At 43.1% G+C, this 22,222-nt stretch overlaps 1 protein-coding gene across 7 annotated transcripts in view; it reads left to right on the top strand.

Annotated features, from left to right (window-relative positions):
* LOC139766508 (uncharacterized) overlaps positions 1–22,222 on the top strand; it is a 1,237,960-nt gene that overhangs the window by 453,295 nt on the left and 762,443 nt on the right. For all 7 annotated transcript variants that reach the window (XM_071695222.1, XM_071695230.1, XM_071695271.1 and 4 more), the window contains one exon: positions 15,635–15,795. In XM_071695222.1, the coding sequence (XP_071551323.1) occupies positions 15,635–15,795 (161 nt within the window). The remainder of the gene's footprint in view (positions 1–15,634; positions 15,796–22,222) is intronic.

Raw genomic sequence — 22,222 nt, 5'->3', positions numbered from 1 at the left:
AGCGGATGAGAGGAGAATTAGCAGGACGGGAAGGATATAGAGCGTAACGGTGGCATTTGAATATTACGAAGAATGAAATTAAAAAGCATAAAAATAATCTTAAGAGATCGTAGCAAGAATTCGCAGAACAAAAGGGAAGAATTACAGAACAGAAGATGAGAATGTTTGTGATATACGGAATTGCAGGACACAGAGCATGAATTTCCTTAGAGACAGAGACGAGTATGAAGGCTATGGGAGGAAGTCATGATAGAATGTAGCCGGCAGAGGAGGCTATAAAGGGCAAAAATGGAAGACTAAATGAACAAGAATGTAAAACTACATCAAAAGCTTCCATGTTTCATACCTGCCTCCTCCTTGTTCCCTCGTTGTCCTCCGAATTCACTTCCTTCCTCCCCCCTCCTCTCGTTTCCCTCGCTCCCTCTCGCTCCTGTTTCTCATCCTCTCTCTTCTGTTCGTCCACACACTACGTCTGGTGAGGTAGATGTCCTCTGCACCAATACAAATATATACTGTTATTGGGTCGTTTTTTGCACAGCAGGTGTTGCGCTGGCCCTCGTCTGCAGTGTTGTGTCCGCCTTCCTCTACTTGGTGCTCTCTCTCTCTCTCTCTCTCTCTCTCTCTCTCTCTCTCTCTCTCTCTCTCTCTCTCTCTCTCTCTCTCTCTCGTGTCAGAATAGGGAACATAGAGAACACCCGCCTTGGCAGAATATTGGACGAGAGTATCGGGCATTTTATGTATGTGTTAGGACAACAACACAAGTGTTCAAGTTGGAATGGGAAGGCGTAGTAGGTCAGGAAACGTGGCTTTGCTGGACAGTGAAGGGTCGGGTCAGGTCATTGACCAGGACCAGGTAGAAGGGAATCTCCCATCCCTCTGACTTAGGCCAAGTAGTGTGTGTGTGTGTGTGTGTGTGTGTGTGTGTGTGTGTGTTGGGGGGGGGGGGGTGATATTAAGTTAACACGACCCCGCTGGCAGAGGGAGGCTGGGGTCAGCCTGGGGTCGTTCACATTATCCTGGTATGTGGACACTCGTACAAGTCTCTGATGGTATAATACTCGTAAATTAAGTTCAGGTATTAGATATCCATGGCCCGTGTCACTCGCGAAGCAATGTCAGCTTAATGTACGCTCATGCTTGAAGTACAGGGTGAGCCAGAAGTCACTGTGCACCTCCCGGAGATGATGAGTTTATTCACAGGGACTCTGTACTTCAGATGCATCTCCCACACTTACCGAAGCTACAGCAAATTGTTGGATATGTCACCCACGCGCCTGTAGACACCCATCTACACGTCTTGTTTGTAAAGACACGCGACAAATCAATGTGAGAGATGTTCCTGGTGAAATTTGCGATGGTTTCCGTCAGTTCAGGAAGAGTGTGAGGATTGTCTATGTAAACTGTGAAAGAAGGAAACATAGAAATTAGTCACGGCTCGGCCAGTGTTTGTAGATCATGTGAAGAGGGAAAGGCAAAAGAAGGAAGAGGATTCCACAGCTCTGTTGTTCGAGAGGAGAAGGAGGCATCATAACAGCCCATCCTCGAGAGGCCGGCCTGCACATAGAAGCTGTGGGAAGCAGCAGCCAAACGTGTGCGCCACGGGTCCCGACGAGAGAGAGAGAGAGAGAGAGAGAGAGAGAGAGAGAGAGAGAGAGAGAGAGAGAGAGAGAGAGAGAGAGAGAGAGCAGCAACATCGCTGCGTACGGAAAGTTTTAGAGAGGTGTAGTCAGGATAGTCAGTGAGACGGAAGTTTTTTTATTCCATTCTATTTAGATACAGAGGCTGAGGTTGAGCCACCCAGGTGTGTGAACAGCTGCTCATAAGAAGGATAATTACAGCAACTTTGCAGTTCTCCCAGCTGTTGGGAAGCAGAGTTTGTGATGTTGAATGTGTTGGGGATTCCAGGATATTCCTATTCTAGTCTGTCATCAGGAGGGGAAATGGACTGATTAGCTTGATTTCAGACCAGCAGTTCTAATTATGCTTACTACGTTCAACAACATTGTTGATCTGGTTCTCCCACCCACAGAAACTTCATCAACTGCCCGGTACACGAGGTGAGGCTCTGGCAAACGCTGACCAGCCACAGTGTTATTAGACTATAAATGAATACAAGATTTGAAACTCACGATGACATTACCTGGTAGCGTGTATATATACATATATATATATATATATATATATATATATATATATATATATATATATATATATATATATATATGGAGCGGGGGGCTGGAAATCCTCCCCTCTCATTTTTTTAATTTTCCAAAAGAAGGAACAGAGAAGGGGGCCACGTGTGGATATTCTCTCAAAGGCTTAGTCCTCTGTTCTTAACGCTACCTCGCTAATGGGGGAAATGGCGAATGTAAAAAAAGAAAGAAAAAAATTTAAAAAATATAAAATATATATAATTTAAAATATATATATATAATATATATATATATATATAATATATAAATATTTTAATATTATATTTAATTTTATAAAAATAAAATAAAAATATTAAATAAATTATTTAAATTTTATAATTAAATTTATTAATAATTATATAAATATAAAATTTTAATAATATAATAATAATAATAAATATTAATTTTTAATTATGGGGGGGGGGGCGGGAAAATCCCCCCCTCTCCTTTTTTTAAAAAAGAAGGAACAAAAAGGGGGGCCCCCCACGTGGGAATTCCCTCAAACCCCGGGGGCCCCTTTCGGGTTCCCCAACGCTCCCTTCGAAATTGGGGGAAATTTTTTTCAATTTGTAAAAAGGGAAAAGTTATTTAATATTATATATAAATATTATATTTAAAATTTAATTTATTTTAATTTTTATTAATATTTATTTTTTTTTTTTGGGGGGAGCGGGGGGCCCTGGAAATTCCCCCCTTTTTTTTAATTTTTCCCCCAAAAAAAGGGAAACCCCAGGGGGGAAGGGGGCCCCAAAGTGGGGGTTTTTATTTCTAAAAGGGGCAGCCTCGGGTTTCTTAACGTTTACCCCCCAAGGGCGGGAAAAGGCAAAGGGGGTAAAAAGGGAAAAAAAGGGAATATTTATTTTTATTAAAAAAAATAAATAAAATAAAATATATAAAAATAATAAAAAATATATTTAAATAAAAAATTTTATATTTTTATTTAAATTTTATATATAAATTAAATAATTTTTAAAAATTTTAAATTTATAAATATATTTTATATTGGATCTATGGAGCTGGGTTTAGGTTTCTTGTTCGCTGGGATGATAATTGCTTGGTGCCAGAGGGAAGTCGCACACCCTTCCTTGGAAGGTCTGTCACACATGTGGGTAAGAGGTATGTTCTGTAATGGATGAGAGGTATGTTCAGTTGTGGGCGAGAGGTATTTTTATTTGTAGGTAAGAGGTATGATCAGTTCAATAGCAAACTTCTTAGTGTGATGGGGACGAGGTCACCTGGAGGTGTGGCCATGGTGCTCCTGAGCTGTGAGAGACGTCTGGCCACATCCCATTGGTTGTAGTTCTGTACCGCTCTCCTTCGCCGAGAGGGAGGCAGACCAAGATGGTGTGTGTTGCTGTCTGCTCTCTGCATCAGCTGAGAGATAGGTGCCTCCTTCCTACGCCAGCTAAGAAGTTGCTGTCAGCTGAGGGGTGTGTGGAGAGAGGGGTTCAGGCGATTGCACACCTCAGTGAAGTCTGCATTAATTCAATCTGTCTAACGAAAGTCATCTGGTGCGCCGTGTAACTCAGACGATGGTCATCTGATGCGCTGTCTAACTCTGGTTTTCCAAGGTTTGTGTTTCGTCAGAGGTTTGCAGCTCCCGATACTAGCTAGCTTCCTCTCGTGTCTTCACAGACGGTTAGAGATGTGGGGATGATGCTGTAATCTGACCAGGAGAATAGAAAATCTACTTCGTCATATGAAACGTCACGAAAGACTTGAGAAAACATTGCAGATCTCCAAGAATTCGTGACAATACAGGAGGAATATATATATATATATATATATATATATATATATATATATATATATATATAAGTTCAACCTATCCCTTTCTGAAAAGGCAGGTTTTCGACTTCCTCCGAAATTCTAACATTATTTTACCCGTTGTCTTCCGACTTTTATGTCTCGTTATTTTATCCCAATGTTATTTTATTTAATTAAGGCCAGGCTTCGAAGAAGAATTTTGCCCACGACCAGCTCCTGCAACATAAAAGAGAATTAGAGAGAATGTAATGAACGTGAAGGATAATGTACGTGGGAAAATGTGTGATGAAACGGGTAAAGGTTTACGTGGATAGTCTTCTCTGCTCATGGTCTCATGTATGTTGACACGGTGGACAGAATTCTGAATCGTCGTAAGACTAGGGGAGTATAAGGTAATGATAATTCAGGGTCATAAGAAACTGGAAGAACCAGTAACAGAATTAGAGAGTACTTCACGCAATTTAAAGGGATCGAACACTTCCATAAAACAGACTTGATCACAAGTCTGTTTTATACGATGATGATGTTGTACACAAGGTAAAAAATTATCTTCCCATTTTTTTGTGTGTGAAACAATGTGACACAATGGGTATTTTGAGAAATGTCCATTGGTCTTTCATGATGATGTATTATACCGATTCTTAGCCATATTTCCTGTCATTTGCCGTGATGAATGTTGTATTGATTTAATATTTCGATGGGCACAGATATGAAAGGTGGTTACCATGATGGGCACAGATATGAAGGGTGGTTACCATGATGGGCACAGATGTGAAGGGAGTTTACCATGATGGACACAGATATGAAGGGTGGTTACCATGATGGGCACAGATATGAAAGGTGGTTACAATGATGGGCACAGATATGAAGGGAGTTTACCATGATTATTAAGAGGTTTGTCTCATATTCACGCTTGCCAACCTTACCGAGGCAACACGGAGTCGCAGTGATCATTTCGAAATTCCTCTAACCCCTACGGGAAGATATTATTTTACACCTTGTGTGTACAGGGAAGAAAAAGATGATTTGAATAATATCCAGGAATTATAAAGCATAAAAACCTTAAGATCGTGAGAGAAGACTGAGATATTCACGGGTTCAGGGGTCAAACTTGTAAAAGCTAAAGACCTTCAGGGAATCATTTAGAGAAAACAGGTTCTTTCTTTTTTAAAGGCTTTAAAGAACACTCCAGCAGAGATGTTACGATGGTGGTCAAGTCAATTGAACCTGACATCGATTCCTATTCAGATGTGTCTCTCGCTTCTTCCAGGAGAGCAGTTCTCCTGGAAACACACACTGTAACCCGGGTAAGATAACAACATAACCTCTTCCCAAAAGAACTGGCAGTTGTGATCTGAAAACTTCGTGTTGTTGGAGATCTCGGAGGTAAAAAAAAAGAGAAAACAAACTTGAATGAAGTAGTTTTTGTTGGGTAACTTGAAATGTCTTCTCAAGTGAGTGACTGAGCGGTGTTGGCTCAAACATCCGAATTCAAAGTCAAAGATTCTGAGGTGAACATTTCATCTGAAGAAGTATGGCTCTTATCTGTTTAAAGAAAGATGATCAGGATTCTTAGGGAATCAGAGGCTCATACGTTTTCTATTCACATATACCTTTATTGTAGACTCGATGATGGAGTGTAGAACATGGTAAAAAAGAGAAAACGAGATGAAGGAAGCACCGGACATGAAAGCGGGAAGACGAGACTCGATTTCTTTTTGCTTTCGATTTTCTGTCATCAGTATCGTTGCCTAATGTTTCTAGTATTTGTTAGTTTGTTTGTGTGTGTGTGTGTGTGTGTGTGTGTGTGTGTGTGAGTGTGTGTGTGTGTGGTAGTGCTGCCATGTAAAGAGAATAGTGACGTCATTACCCCCACTGGTCCTGGCCAGACGTCCTCCTCCTCCTAACCTCGCCCGGGTCGTGTCCAGCCGCGACACTAGGGTCGTCACAGTCCCTGGCTGGTGTGTTGGTTGGCATAATATCGTGGGACGTAAAAAGTTATGGGAAACAATTTCTTTTTTTTTTCCTTTTTAATATCTGAGCCCAGACATTAGCTGTCCAGTCCTCCATCAGTGTCAGCATTTCTGATATCCCTCGTCCTCTCATTCGCTGTTTTGAGCTTGTGTGTGTGTGTGTGTGTGTGTGTGTGTGTGTGTGTGTGTGTGTGTGTGGGGCAGGGAGGAAGGGACGCTATTTTGGTCTATTGAATTACCATGATGGGCAGCTGTTTTTGGTTGTGGATTTTACTGACACAGGTCGAGCAGCAGCAAGGGCGTAAATAGGTTGTTTTTTTTTCTTATTTTTCTTCCCTCTTCCGAGTTTACTAGCAGCAATGTATACAAATTCGTGGGCAGAAGTTTTACCTCGAAGGAGGCGAAGTACTTTTTCGTCAACAGGATTGTTAACATATGGAACGACAGGCCAGTTGGTGTAGTTGCAAGTAGTACGATAGATACCTTTAAGCTTAAACTGGACTTGAATATTACGCTTCAAGTTCACGACTTGCATTATTTACGTCTCTTCAGTCATACTGACAATTTGGAGTATACTCTGCATGAATGATCTGTCTAACTTTCAACTTTCACCCCGCTAGTCTTTGAGTTTCTGATATCTTCCACAATCACAAACAGCCTCGAAGAGACCCTGTGGTCTTGTTTGAATTCCTCTGCATTCGTTCGAAAAGAAGTATGATGGCCAGCATAGATGTGCGAAGGGTTGGGTGGGAAAGGGCAGGGAGGTTAAGGTGTGAATCTCCTTTACCGATTGTGACACATGCACGAAATACACAGTGCGTTGTGGCGGTCACCTGCACCGCCTCTTACGTTGACGACGCTTTAGTATAACTAGTGGCTGGGTTGGTGGTATATCATCGTGCAGACCGGACCCTACAGAGCACCGCCATCGCTGACCCTGGCTAGAACTCGTCGGGCGATGGAAGCATCGCACCGTCCCAGATTCCAAGGAGTTCAGGATACGTGTCGTAACTGGACGTCCAGGTCAGGCAGGGTGAAGTAGTCCAGGTCAGGCAGGGTCAAGTACCCCATGTCAGGCAGGGTCAGGTACTCCAGGTCAGGCAGGGTCAAGTACTCCAGGTCAGGCAGGGTCGAGAGTGGAAAGTAGATATATTGTATGGGAAGGCAGTGTTCTCTCAGTCCATCCTCGGTCACGTCAGTTTACGAGCTGACGCAGTCAGGACTAGCAGGAGCTGGTGTTCACACTGGTAGGCACAACCCTCCCCTTACCAAGCTACACCAACCCAGAACATCACCTACGAACATGCCCTCAGCAGCGGACCATTCTGACGTACTTGACGTTGGATTCACTGAAAAGAATTTTGACGATTGCATTCCATAGCTCTGATGTAGTTTTGAAATCCATTAGCGACAGGAATGGCTTTGTTTCCAGTCAATTCACGCCCTTTTAACGTTGAAAATAACGCAAAACTTTATTTTCATCGATCAGTGATATGATTTTTTTTTTTATGTCGAGGAGTATAGTCGCGGAATAAAGCCCTCATCAAGGCTCGGTCTTAAATGAAGCATTAAAAAGAGGTTGAAGAGAGAGAACGTAAGAGAAGATATGAAAAATGCTCATAAAGTGTTTGGAGGATGGGGGAAAGTACGCCTTTTTCAAAAGGGAGGTGAGTCGTAACGGTTAAGAAAAGAAGAAAAGTGAGACGGCAGAGTTGCGAAGTTATTGGTGTCGGGGAAAGAAATGGATATCGCTCGTGCTTACCCTTGATGTGCCAGTGGTCACTTGAGAATCGCACAACAGTGGTGTGTCCAGTGCTACGTGGTCTGGCTACTGACAGAGGCAAACAAATGGTAAATTTTCTAGAGGGAAGACTGGGTTGATATCTGTTAAAGGGAGAAAGAGAACCAACACTTGGCTTCTAGAGCAAGTCTTTGGTAAAATCTTGGTCAGGTGAGGACACATGTTCTGATATATTATAGAAAAGACTTGATCAGTGTGTGTAGAGCTAGTAGAACCTCCGTTCTGTAGACGGACAAACTCATCTTTTCCGAAACCAAAAAAAGACACTTAAGTGAAAAAGAATGTTCGCATTCTGAACGGGACTCCAGTTTCTTAAAGGTCGACTTAGCAGTATGTATAATTTGGTGCCTCCAAGGTACATTCGATGATCCGGTGACACCAAGTAAGCAAGCATACTGTGTTGAGCCATGACTAGTTGCTAGGAGCCTTGGAAAGAGAAGAGAGAATAGATTATGTGTAAGAAGAAATGTTGATCTTAGCTAGGTTAAGTGTGCTGCCAGTGGGAAATCCCATCCAGATCTGTGATGAGAGAGGTGGTTGTGACAAGACGAAACGTAGGTCGTGCAAGAGAAGACAGAGCAGATGGAAGATAAGTGTAGGAACGCTGAGTTGAACCGCCTGCTTGATTGCATTTGGTCATTCGGTGAAGAAGGAAAACTTTGACAGGAGGAAGAGCACAGGAGACAGGACATAACCCCTGTGGGACACCGCTGTTGAAGAGGAAAAAAAGTGAAATTGTGATCCCTTAAAAGCTACGGAGATAGAACAGGTAGAGGGGAGGCTAAATGTGAGTAAACAGAGTGAGGGAAGGAAGCCAAACGAGGATGAGGGAGGCATATATATATATAGAATCTGATTAAAATCTTATTACCTCGTAGTTATACGGTCTGTGGGTAATATTGGCTTCACTCTAGACATTATAATGGAACATACATTTTAAGTTCTCATGGTTCATAGGAATGAAAACTCCCTCCAGTTACTTTGAGACAATGTTGCTTGCTAGTTTTCTCTGAGAGTGGCAGCCATCATGATGCGCTGATACAGTCACTCACACCAACACACGGTCGCTGCACTGCGCAAACACAGACACGTAGAATAGTCATCACACGCAGCTCTTGTCAACACCCCGGCCAAGAAATGTGGTCCTCTCATCTAACTCCAGGGGGGTTGGGGGTGGAGGGAGAGAGAGAGAGAGAGAGAGAGAGAGAGAGAGAGAGAGAGAGAGAGAGAGAGAGAGAGAGAGAGAGAGGCAGTGTGTGTGCAGTTGTGGAGAGGTTACAGGGGACGAATGGCTCACGAAACTACGAAGCAAATTTTATGGTTTATACGTGATATATTTAGTGGAGATCAGTTGAACATTACGAGATGCAAAGTTACTTAATGGTTGAATTGGAGTAATATTCTGTGGATAGACATTATGTATTTAATGAGGGTCATTAAATGATGTAAAGTTACATATTGTTTGAATTGCAGTAATAGTGTTAACATATATTATGCATTTGATTAACATTAAATGATATAAAGTTACCTGTTGAACTGCAGAAATACTGTGTTGACACATTGTGTACTTAACGATGAACATTAAGTGATGAATATTTTCACGTTGGCCGTGTTACAGTAATATAGCAGTTGACCTACACAGAACTATAGGAGAACAGTCGATTTGCTTGCTTAGCTGTGCAGTGTGTGTGTGTGTGTGTGTGTGTGTGTGTGTGTGTTTTGCCTGACTCCGCCAACTCAATGCAAGATCTTTGGCAATGCTATAGTATATCATTGCGTGCACAGTCTCGTCAAAGTACGGATGTCTCCCCAAAGGAGTCCGCAGTTCCATGCAACTGAAAGTAGCGCATCTTCAGTCTGCAAGAGCCTGTCAATAGGTTCTGGGTAACACGAGAACTTCTTCGTAGAAACTGGTCCTAAGATAATTATAAGTATGATAAATAAATAAATGAATGAATGATATACATATTTATTGTTATTATTGTTGTTACTATCATCTTTATTATTATTATTATTGTTAATATATTTAATCGCTGTTTCTCGCCTCAGCGACTTAGCTCCAGGAAACAGACGAAGAATTGCCCATCCACTCATTTTAACATATACATGAATGCCCATACACGCACACATGCATATACACATCCATATACACATGTACACATACACAGACATATACATATATACATATGTACATATTCATATTTGCTTGCCTTCACATATTCGCCATTTCCTGCGTCAGCGAGGTAACGTTAAGAACAAATGATTGAGCCTTAGAAGGAAAAATCCTCACTTGGCCCCCTTCTCTGTTCCTTCTTTTGGAAAAGTAAACACTGAAGGGGAGGATGTCCATCCCCCTCGCTCCCTCCCCTTTTAGACACCTACGACACGCAGGGAATACGTGGGAAGTATTCTTTCTCCCATATCTCCAGGGATTATATATATATATATATATATATATATATATATATATATATATATATATATATATATCCTACCTCGGAACCCTTTTTCTAGGGGCTTCTGAAACTGAGGCTGAGCTGTGCTCAGTAGCAGGGACAGGACACGAGAAGCGAGTTCTTTGACTTGAATTTACTCTCGTCAACTTATAAATGTACAGCCTCGGCAAAGGTGACTTTTCGCTCACGTTTTAGCTTCGACTAGACGGAGTGAATATATATATATATATATATATATATATATATATATATATATATATATATATATATATATATATATATATATATATATATATTATCCCTGGGGATAGGGGATTAAGAATACTTCCCACGTATTCCCTGCGTGTCGTAGAAGGCGACTAAAAGGGGAGGGAGCGGGGGGGCTGGAAATCCTCCCCTCTCGTTTTTTTTTAATTTTCCAAAAGAAGGAACAGAGTGGGGCCAGGTGAGGATATTCCAAAAAGGGCCCAGTCCTCTGTTCTTAACGCTACCTCGCTAACGCGGGAAATGGCGAATAGTTTAAAAGAAAAGAAAAGAGAAATATATATATATATATATATATATATATATATATATATATATATATATATATATATATATATATATATATATATATATATATATATTCAAAATAGATACAAACTATATTATACTTAAGTTTAAACAAAATCTTCAGATGCATATACAGATTACATTGTCCAGTAACACAGCTTTGTGTTCGGCATTAGATGCAGATATATAAAACGTTTGAACTTGGGGCAAGATTCGGCAAACCTGAACATATGCTAAAGATGCAGCGTCCACAGCGATTGTCATCCATACAGACACGGATCAACAACAACACATTCTGACGAACGTAAATTCAGACAAGCATGATTTCATATACAGGATACCCCAAACAGAAGTATGTACTTGCACGGGAACGTTTGCAGACAGACACAAGTCCAAATCTACAAATGATTGCGCAGGAACACATCAAGGCACGTACAGGCTCAAACCCAACACATTCACGTAGGAGCACAGTCCAGACAGACGTAGCGACAGACGCAGCCGCTGACGCGGTGCACACAAACAGACAAACACAAGACAGGAACCGAAACAGACATGCTCTCTCAGAGGGAGACATCAAAGTGCCTACTAAGGTCGACTGTTACGTGTCTAAACAGATGCGAATGTACATACGTTCACATTCAACGGTCAGGCACACGCATCCAAGCGGATAAATGTTGGCACAGGCATACAATGCATCCAGACAGGCACAACAGCAAGCCTCGCTAGACAGAGGCCCTCCCCTCCCACACAAATACCCCCAGATTCTGCCTCCCTCCAGCCACGCAGGCGAGGGAGGAGGGGATGACTAACTCCAGAAATATTCTTCGTTGTAAACTTTTGGTGAGTTGGAGGAATTCGATATCAGATGTGGATAAGGCACAGTTCTGCGTGACTCGTACGCTCACTTGGGGCAGACTTGATGTATATTTCTTTTTTGTGTCTAGTGTTATCCTGATGATGCCTTTATTCGATGATTTATTTATGTTGTTTCTTCATTATCATCACGACCATTTTATGCCTACGTGTTCATAGTCGCCCTTCTCGTCCTTAGCGCTCAAACACTATGTTCATTATCGTTTCTCATCATCATAAAGTGCCTACATCATGTTCCTCATCACCATTTTGACTTTATTTCAAGTCTTTGTGATCACATCAAAGAGGAAACATATACATAGAGGAGAGAGGGACCGGAATACTAGGAGAAACGATATAGTGGAGCTGAACGAGGAAGCATATGTAAACCACCACAGCAGAGATCACCACACACGCTCACCCACATGTGGGAAGGAATGGGAGGAGAGATTTGGAAAAGAATGGAACGAGAGATTTGGAAAAGAATGGAACGAGAGATTTGGAAAAGAATAGAACGAGAGATTTGGAAAAGAATGGAACGAGAGATTTGGAAAGGAATGGAACAAGAGATGTGGAAAGGAATGGGACGAGAGAGATGGAACGAAATGGGAAGAGAGAAATCTTGAGGGAGACAGTAGGTATAGTTACAGAAAACGGGAAAAAAGGAAGACAGAGAAGGAGACTGATTGTAAAAACGAAACTTGCTGAATGTTTTGAGTGTAGATAATTGTGGAGGGATACTCGACAAGATGGACAGGACGGGCATATCATATCGGGCATAACGTCGATTGTAGCCACCCCAAGGAATGTCTGGATCTCGTTTAGGGAATGTACATGTCACGCCTGGGAAAGGTGTAGACTCTCCCACCAGGAAATGTGCAGGTCATCGCTGAAGGGGAGACGGTTACCAGTGCTGCCTGGCTTATCTTGTGGCATGAGCCGATGTGTTGCTCACTCCGAGACGACCACGGTGCACTGCAGTGCAACCCGAGGCAGAGAGACCAGGCAGACAAAATGTTCTCCAGATGTAAACATGGGAACAAAGGAAGATGTTGGAGACCTGAATGAGGAAGAAGTTGACCCTGGCTTCACCTGCACATGACCCTGGCTTCCCTGTACATGACCCTGGCCTTCCTCTACATGACCCTAGCTTCCCTATACATGACACTGGCTTCCCTGTACCTGACACTGGCTTCCCTGTACATGACCCTGGCCTTCCTGCACATGACCCTGGCCTTCCTATACATGACCCTAGCTGCCCTGTACATGACACTGGCTTCCCTCTACATGACCCTGGCTTCCCTGTACATGACCCTGGCTTCCCTGTACATGACCCTGGCATTCTTGCACAAAATGATTTGGGATTACTTTTTTTTTTTTTTTTTTCTAAGCACAAGGACTCGTCCACCCAAACAGTTCAGACAAGGCTGAATAACTGGAAAATCAGAACTAAAATCCACGAGCAGTTCGGCAATAAGAGATGTAAACATTCCTCACATATGCGATCATACAGGGACATAACCTGCAGCAATCAAACGAATTCCCCTTGAAAAATGATAACTGAGTGAAATACAGATATGTTACATGCAGACTTTACAGAAACTCGCGTAAGAGATCACTTGAACAGTGATATTTGGATCCCAGACTACAAGTGATAAAGTGCGCCAGAACAAGAAGGATATGTGGAGTTAGATCATCTGTTGAATAGAGATTCTTGCATACCTGAGCTCCTGAATTCCTTGAATGATGATGATAAAGGTGCTGGTTGTCCAGACTGATATATCTAAGCCTGGGTAAGGGAGTGTGTATGTGTGTGTGTGTATATAAACCACTAGATGCAGGACCTAAAGGATTTATAGAGCAAGTAAGATAGAATCTTGCCCAGACAGTCTTGGTGACCCAGTTGTATATAGGATGGATCTGTGGGACTATACAACTTATCGCACGTAAGTTGGAAATGGCTTGGGTACGGCAGTGTTGACGTGATCCCAGTGAAAGCAGCTCAGAGGAACAATTGCTCAAAACAGGACTTTTTAGACTGTGTGACGTGTTCCATCGAAATCAGCAAGTTGGACGTGGGATACACAACTTCTCGACTAAGAGCACAACACTTGTCATAAATCAGGCCAGTTTCCAACGCCTCTTGAGGTAAGACGTTCAGGTCTCCAAGTAGCTGTACATGGGGTCCCTACTGTGTCTCGTTCTGATATCGTGACATTAACGCGAATGTGAGCCACACTGTCATTTCGTCTTTTGCAGACGATACCGGAGAAGACAGTGAAATCTCGAAAGCAGTGGACAGTGAAAAGTTTCAGGCTGATATAGTTTAAGTCTGCCGGTGGGTCATCGAATACGAAAATCCAAGATGATTGTAAAAAGGTTCCTCACTTCGTTTTGGGGAAGGGAGGAAATAAGAGACCGAATAGATCGTAGGACAGAAACGGACACTACCATATTTCGGAGTAGCAGCGTGGAGGACCCTGCAGGAATAATGCCCCAACTACCTTGCATTCCTTGAGCTCAGCAGAGCCACTGTCGTCTCCTCTAAAACGGCGTAAGGCTGGATTTTGTGTGAACTTTCAAGACAAGAGAGGGTAAGACAGTGTTGAGCCACTTCAGGGCAGTAATACTCCCCCAGGTAGAGAACTGCTCTGTACGAGCAGCACCTTACAAGGGCGGGCGAAATTGCGGCGTTAGAAATTGTACAGAAATCTTTCACAGCCCGAATTTACGTCGTCAGGAGTCGGATCCAATGGGAGCGACGGAAAACACCGACGATACACTCACTGGAGCGCAGGCTGGAAAGGTTTATCATAATTTATTCATGGAAAACCCTGGAAGGCATGATTCCCAATTTACACCCAAAGATAGTTCCATATTGGCACGACAGGCATGGAAGACCCCCTGTAGAATATCACCACCGGAATCGAACTGTGCAACAGGCACGAGAGTACATTGAATCCTTTGTTCTCACCTTTTTCCATTCTGTACTCAGTCTCTCCTGGTACCTCCTCACATAAGTCTCCTTCCCAAGCTCACTTACTCTCACCACTCTCTTCACCCCAACATTCTCCCTTCTTTTCTGAAAACCTCTACAAATCTTCACATCCAGAGCCCAAGACCGCCTCATATTCCCTGCAGCCGCCAGGATCACTATGGGATTTACGGAGTGATTTATGAATGCCCCGGATGAAATGACAGACCAGTCATGGTGTGCGTGTGACGTGGGCCTGTGGGCTGCTGCGGCATCCAATAACTTAACAAACCAACACAAGAACTTGGACTCGGTATGAGTAGTTAGGTAGTAGCCCTCTAAAGTTGACGTCATTCATACGTGAGATTTTCTTTCGTTCACAATTTCTATTCTCCCGTCTTTCTTTGTCTTCATACCATCGAAATGATTTCCTCTTGTCTCTTCCTTCGTTTCCTGATTCCTTTTCTTCTGTGTTTCATATTTGTACAATGTGATGTTTTCCTTTTAGTTTTCCTTACATCTATGTTGTTAGCTCCTGTGGCCTCCATTCAGTTTTTTTTCTCTCTCTCCCTTTCCATTTTTCTCTTTCTTTTCTTCTTTTTCTGAACCTCTTTCTATAGATCTCTCTCTCTCCCCGCTCGCATGCTTCCCCATTTTTCTCACCTGGGTCTGTCATCCCATCTCTCATTTTCCTGCCTTGCTGGAATCGGGGTTGAGGTGACTCATAACACACGTAACCCCTGGAGTTTACACAGCTTCGGTAATTTTCTCTCGTGAATTCCTTCTAATTTATGTGTACCTCCCCTGTAACGTCCTCTTCAGCTCACTCTCCTCAGCGTCTCTCACTCGCGCACCACATCATTTCATCAGGTTCACAGAGGTGAGAGCGATGGACGCGACATCGTATTATCGAGACCTTGAAATATTTCCTTTGCTCCATAAAAACCGTTTGTGCCTCCCTTCCTCCTCTTCCCTCCCTCCTTCCCCTCACTTCACGCCAACAGACGACCTGTTCTCACTCACTCGTCCCGTGTCAGTTCTTTCAGTTCTTATTCCTCCTCCTGCAGGTGGTGTTTTATGGCTTCGTGACCCGCGTTTACAAGAAGAAAGGCAAACAGACGTATCCAGCCGAGTTCTTTATTGTGAACGTGTTCAAGGGCGCTGATCTGGTGGCCAAACTGCTGAAGGTTGACGGAGGCTACGGTGGCGTCTACAACCTCAGGGACAAGTGAGTATCCACCCTCCCTTGCCTTGTGTCAGAATGCGTCCGCTCTTACACCTTGATGCCTTGTGTTATGAGCCGCTCCATTTACTTTTTTTGTCGAAATTTATCATATTTTCAATTGTTTTAAATGCCTGCTCTTCCAAGGTAAGTGGATGTTATTTATTAATGGGTATAGCCACTAGTGCCTAGCTGCATGACTCTTTAAGTGTCTGTCCTTTTACAGTAAGTTGATGCTATTCGTTTATAGGGAGCCAGTCCTACGTTATCTATGCGATAATTAAAGAACTTTGTTAGTCTTACTTTTTGTTTTGAGTGTCTGGCGTTTTTGTGATTTCATAGGCAGCCAGTCGTGCATATCATTGTGGCTCCTAAAAAGAATTGACCAAACTTACCTTCGTTTTAAGTGTGCTTCCTGCTCCGTTAAGACGACGTCTCGTCATTGGTGGGCAGCCAGGCATATTTGCATGACTCTTAAATTTGTTCGACGTAATTTGCGTAGGGTATTTCTGGTTCAACCGTGAGCAAACGTATGAATATTCACATCGTCCTGAAGTGATGATTTACTGAAAGGGACATCCAATAAAGACATTGAAACTGAGGTTTCACTATGATAGAATATGGTACTACTGACTGAAAGATAATTGTTCTATTTGAGAAACTTAAAAGTTGTGATTAGGTTGCCCCTCACTCTTCTCTCCTCCAAGGTGGGCAAATTTAGAGCCTTCATCCTTTCCCTGTGACTTGTGTCTCAATCCTAGCACTACGTTTGTTGCCCGCATCCTCTTGGACCTATTCTATTAGGTCGGTGTGCTTTTTTATATACCGTGACCAAACGTGAGGTGCATATTCTAGTTTGGAGCTTACGTAGGATATGGACAGCTTGCTAGATATTTCCTTATCCATGTGCTTGAAAGCAGTTCTGATATTTGTGTCAAGACACTTTGTCTTCTTCACTATTCTCGTAATGTGGGTCTCTGGCGACTGGTTAAGGACGATACCTCTCACAACCCTCTAACACACACAATGCTGCAGCTTAATTTCTGCAAGGTTGATAATCGTACTGATGCCTTCTTTCGCTTCGTCCCTTCCTCATTCCTTTACATTTTCCTGGGCCTGTTTAGGTCCCCATGTAAACTGATGCCATGCTCCTTACTTTTCACTTACCCTCATGACTGTTTCATCATCTGTTAACCCATTCAGGTAGAATCTATCCTTTCAGGCTTGTCATTCACTACGATCAAGAAAGAGTAACTTTCCTTAAACAGAACCCTGCGGCACTCCGTCCGTGACCTCCATCCATCTGGAGAAGGTACCCCCAATCATGTTTCCTTTGCTCCCTTCCACTAAGATAATCCCCTGTCTATTGGAGGAATACCTCCCCTATTCTGCTTGGTACTCCAGCTTCTTAATCAGCCTCCCATGACAGTACTGTGGCATAGGCGTCCTGGTAGTCAAGACAGACCTCGCTCTTTCGTAAAAATCTACGAGGTTCGTTAAACATGACCTCCTCCTCCTTAAAACCGTGTTGCCTTACTCTCGGATGATTTCTACTTTTTAAACAGTCATCCACTGGACTTTCTGATTTAGATTTTCCAGTTTCTTGTAGACCACTGTCGTCAAGGAGACGAGTCTGCAGACCATCGCCTCTTCCCGGTCTTATTTCTTATATATGGGTGCGACCTTTGCATCATTCCGCTCACACGACACTTTGCCTTTCTCCAGCGGCATCTTGAACAGCATCCCAAAAGGTGTGTGCAGTGTATCAGCTCACACCTTCAGCACGTGTGGTGAAATGTCATCAGGACCATGAACCTTGTGTGATTGAAGAGCTTTTACTAATTTGGTAATATCTTTCCTAAATATCTCGATGTTTCCTAAGCCTTCCCCCCCTTGCCATCTCACTAGTGTTGGGGATACAGTGTCTTTCACTGTGGAAACCACTTTTCAACTTCTTTTTCAGTTGCTCACATATCCTGACATCAGTGTCTACAATTAATCCTCTGAATCCCTAAACTTGAGGAGCTGCTCTTTAGCTGTCAATTGAATTTTCACGAATTTATGGAAAGCCATTCACATCAGTACCATGGATCCTGGCTATTTAACTACATTTCCCCATCTGTTTCCTCAGAAATAGTTAAGATCTGTGTAGTTTCCACAATTATGCCACCCCTTCAGGTTCTGTGTCGTCTCTACTCTTTAAGCTTTCTAGTGTGTGTGTGTGTGTGTTCTGAATAAGTGAATAATTGTGGATATTCTTTTATGTTGCAATACATTCTAATATTTCACTCTGGGTATTATATTGCCTCGATATATTTCCTAAGTTTAACAGCGTCTTTCATGTTTGCTCACGTTTTCCCCTCTGTAAATAACACCAGTTTGCGAAGAGAAATATGAACACCGAAAAGAGGGAGGGGAAAAAGAAAAGACGCGAAGGGAATGAATGGGATGGATGATGATAAAGACAAGGGTGAAGGAGAGGAGGGCCCCCCCAGTCCATCGGTCACCCTGTGCCAGGCTACCCTCCGGACATTGCCTGTTACCTGCAGGTGATGATGTGCCGAAAGAATTTCCTCCTCCTCCTCCTCCTCCTCCTCCTCCTCCTCCTCCTCGCCAGGCAAGAGGCTCGCATCGCAAGGCAATAAGCACCACGAACCTCCACCTACCTGCGAGGTTGACAGTGGCATTTTAAAGTGTTCTTACGCTAGCTTACAGATTTTTTTTTTATTCATCCCGTGTGTTACCTTTATTGTACTACTAATACAGCAGTACAGTCGTCTCAACAGTTTATATTTCTATTTCTTTTTCTTTTTTATTACTCATGTATCACTTTTAAGGATGAACTGCAACTCAGTTACCTTGGAATTTCCAGATGTTTTGTTAAAAGACGTGCGCTTTCTTTTCATACTTTTTTGGGGGGAGGAACTCTTAATTGTGTTCACCTTATAGCCAGTGACAATAAGGGGAAGGTGGTGCGACGTGTGGCGCGTTCTGTCATCCGTTGTGTTGTGTACCACATGAACCCCTGGTGGGTTACATGGTGCCGTGGGTGGGCGAGATGGAGGTAAGGGTTTGAGGTTCTATTTTCGTCCCGGCTCTCTCTCTCTCTCTCTCTCTCTCTCTCTCTCTCTCTCTCTCTCTCTCTCTCTCTCTCTCTCTCTCTCTCTCTCTCTCTCTCTCTCTCTCTCTCTCTCTCTCTCAAAGAGACTGGCCTTGGATGGTGAAGATAGTGGGCTGGTGTGGGCAACCACGTACTTGAACGTGTATACCAAACATCCACATTATTGCACGAGAGCAGAAAACACACACGCACACACACACACACACACACACACACACACACACACACACACACACACACACACACACACACACACACACACACATTATGCCCCACGACCCCTATTTATGGGTCTCCCTTAACGCCAGTTAACTCCTCCACCGTCGCCGGCCGGTGTGTATGGTAGCTTAGGTGTTTGGTCTCACGTGTGTGGAATGTGGGGTTATGTGTTTAGTTGGTCTGATGTTTGAAGTGTTGAAGAGGCTGGTGGCGTCCAGAGCGCAGTATCTCGTACTTGTCTGGGGAGTGTAGTTATAGACGCGTGTATGTCTGGTGGAATGAAGCTGAAGATAGGGTGGGGGGACAGGAAGCGTTGTTGTTTAGTGTCTTATCGAATCATTACGGTGTGAATGATCTTCCTGGATGGGGTGTTTGCTGTGGATGGGAGGATATGCAAGTGTAGGTGGGTGAGGCGTAACACTGGATGAGCTCTTTGTCTTTTCCTGAAGGTTGGTGGATGATTATGAAGTGCCTTGGGTTGGATGGGGTTGACGCTTTTCCATGACATTAGGTAGTGAGTTAGTTGAAGGAGAACTGTATTAGAACTGTATGTATGCTATGCATGTGTTGAATCTTTGTGGTTGCTAAGTAGCCGGTGATTGTTCTGAGTGTTGTGTTGTGTGTGGTTGCTGCGGTTTTTTATGTTTGCTTCTGAAAGCGTGGGTGACCGGGTAGGTGGTGAGGCATATTTTAGATTGAAGTGGATGAATTGCCTCTTGAGGATAAGGGGGATAGTTTTTTCCTGTGTGAAACTTGCTGGTTAGTGTTCCAAAGGGATCTGGTTCGTTAATGGCCTTCGTGTTGATGTTTCTGATGTGGGGTGTGAATGTCGTGTGTGTGTGTGTGTGTGTGTGTGTGTGTTATGTGTGGTACCTAGTGTAGGTTGTGTCTTGCTGAGTGAGTGGTCATCATTTAGGGTGATGTAGGGATAATGCGGGTTGTAGTCATGGCTACCAAGGGTTGAGAGGATGAGGGCGGATGGCTGTGTTGGGGGATGCAGACATTTGAGCGAGCCTTTCATCTGTATGCGGGCGTGGTGCGGTAGTGCTGCATGTTTGCACGGTATAGGAAGCTGTGATGTGATCGTGAGGCCCGTGGTTTGTGAAGGGTGGAGGAAGATCTCTGGGAGGCGACTGACGAAGGTTGGGTGGAGAGAAGACAATAGAAGTCAAACAGGATATTCGACACCGTTCCCAGACAGATCTTCAGGTATTGAGACATTTCGTTTAGTATTTTGCCCGTGGACGTGCACGGGCCTTACCAACATGTAGTTGAGGTGAGCTGACCTGGCGGCTTCTGAACACGATCTTCCTCTGATGATGATGACATCATTCTGTCTGCTTGTCTCGTGACGTAATTTTTCTTCCACGATTTTCGTCGTGGTTGTCATTCAATCCGCTGATTGTCCCTTAATTTCCAATAGACTAATTAGCCTGTTAATTGTCTTGTCTCTTTATGGCACTCGTAATTATTTTCGCTCCCATAAAATTCTCTATTTCTGTCTGTAATTGTCCGTCAGTTTGTTTGTGTGTCCCTGCTGGAGTGGATTTGTTACGTGGTGAAAGACATAGTAATATTCTTGGCGTTTTCGTTCAAAAAACCATCACAATTTTCACTCCACCGATATTCTAGTTTTCTTCTGAGATTATTTTTTTTTTACTGTAAACAACTAATGAGGAAAATGTTATTCTGCCAAACCAACTTGATCACATCCGATTAGGTAAATGATTTTTCGTCTCTCGTAAAGCTTTCTCGTTTGTGTCCTGAGGTGACGCTAAATAATTCCAACCAGCCCCCACCCTTACCCCCGTTTTCTTTTGTAAACTCGACACAGCGCCATCAGAAACCGTCGGCATTAATTCACTTTGGAAGAGATTATTTGCGTTCGGCCTTTCGTATTGGCTCGGGACTCGGCGTTCAAAATGGATTCGTTGTTTGCCGGTGGGGGGGGGGGGGGAGTAGATGGTTTAGGATGCTCCCGAAATTGAGTTTCCAGCGTCGGCGACGTCCGGGTAGATGAGGAAATTACGCATTCATAAAGTCAACACGTGAGATGAATATTGAATAACACGTATACAAAAGAATGGGAGGCTGATGGAAGAGTTAATTACCGGAGATCTATTACATCAAAGTGAAACGCAAACGTTTTTTTTTTTTTATCTATCTTTCATATGACATTAAACTTTTTTAACGTTTTTTTTTTTTTTCTGTCACATGACATTAAACGTTTATATTAGCGTTTTACGGACACCGGCCGGGCGAATCTCCTATTATAATAACAGGCTCATGACGTATGACGTGATCGGAGTCAATTTTACGTCTATTGTAACAAGGCATTGCGCATGTCGTAACCTAACGACGCTCGGTGTAGTCACGAAAACCTACCTACTCCACCGATGTACAACGAAGCCTAGACCAGTTGTTGCGCGGGAGATGAGTACGGTCAGAAGTGGTGGCGTATTTTTCATGATAACTGGTAATGTCAACCACCTGTTCCCTGTGTCGCTGGGCTCAGTCTGGTGGTGGGAGATAACGAGCAATCGGTGCGACCAGGCGCTCCCTGCCACTGGTCGGCAACCAGAAGTCATTGGGGGCTGTTTTATGTGTATATACCAATACATTTCAACGTATACATACATATACATACACAGACATATACATATTTACACATGTACATATTCATACTTGCTGCTTTCATCCATTTTCGTCGCCACCCCGCCACACATGAAACAGCAACCCCACGGGACAAGAATCAAATGTCTTGTTTAATCATGTTAAAAACTATGATCATTGTATTGACTGGAGTAACGCCATCTCGGTTATTAACTCTAACTCTATTACCAAGAGAAATATCATTGAATCTTCTATTATTGAATACACAAAGAATTATAATCTTAATATTAGTGATGGTCTATACAAATTAGATAACTTTATTGTTGATAAAATTTGTAAAATGATAAGCTTATGAACGCTCGTTGTGTGTTTTGGACAATCACATGTTTACCAAATAGCGTCCTAGCTTCGTCTCTTCGATGTATATCAACTGACTGTTATATTTCTCTCTTGTGTCTCCCCTGATGATGTGATTATTAC

This window comes from Panulirus ornatus, chromosome 4 (genome assembly GCF_036320965.1).
Source record: "Panulirus ornatus isolate Po-2019 chromosome 4, ASM3632096v1, whole genome shotgun sequence".
Taxonomy (NCBI): domain Eukaryota; kingdom Metazoa; phylum Arthropoda; class Malacostraca; order Decapoda; family Palinuridae; genus Panulirus; species Panulirus ornatus.
This window is presented reverse-complemented; position numbering and strand designations above follow the sequence as displayed.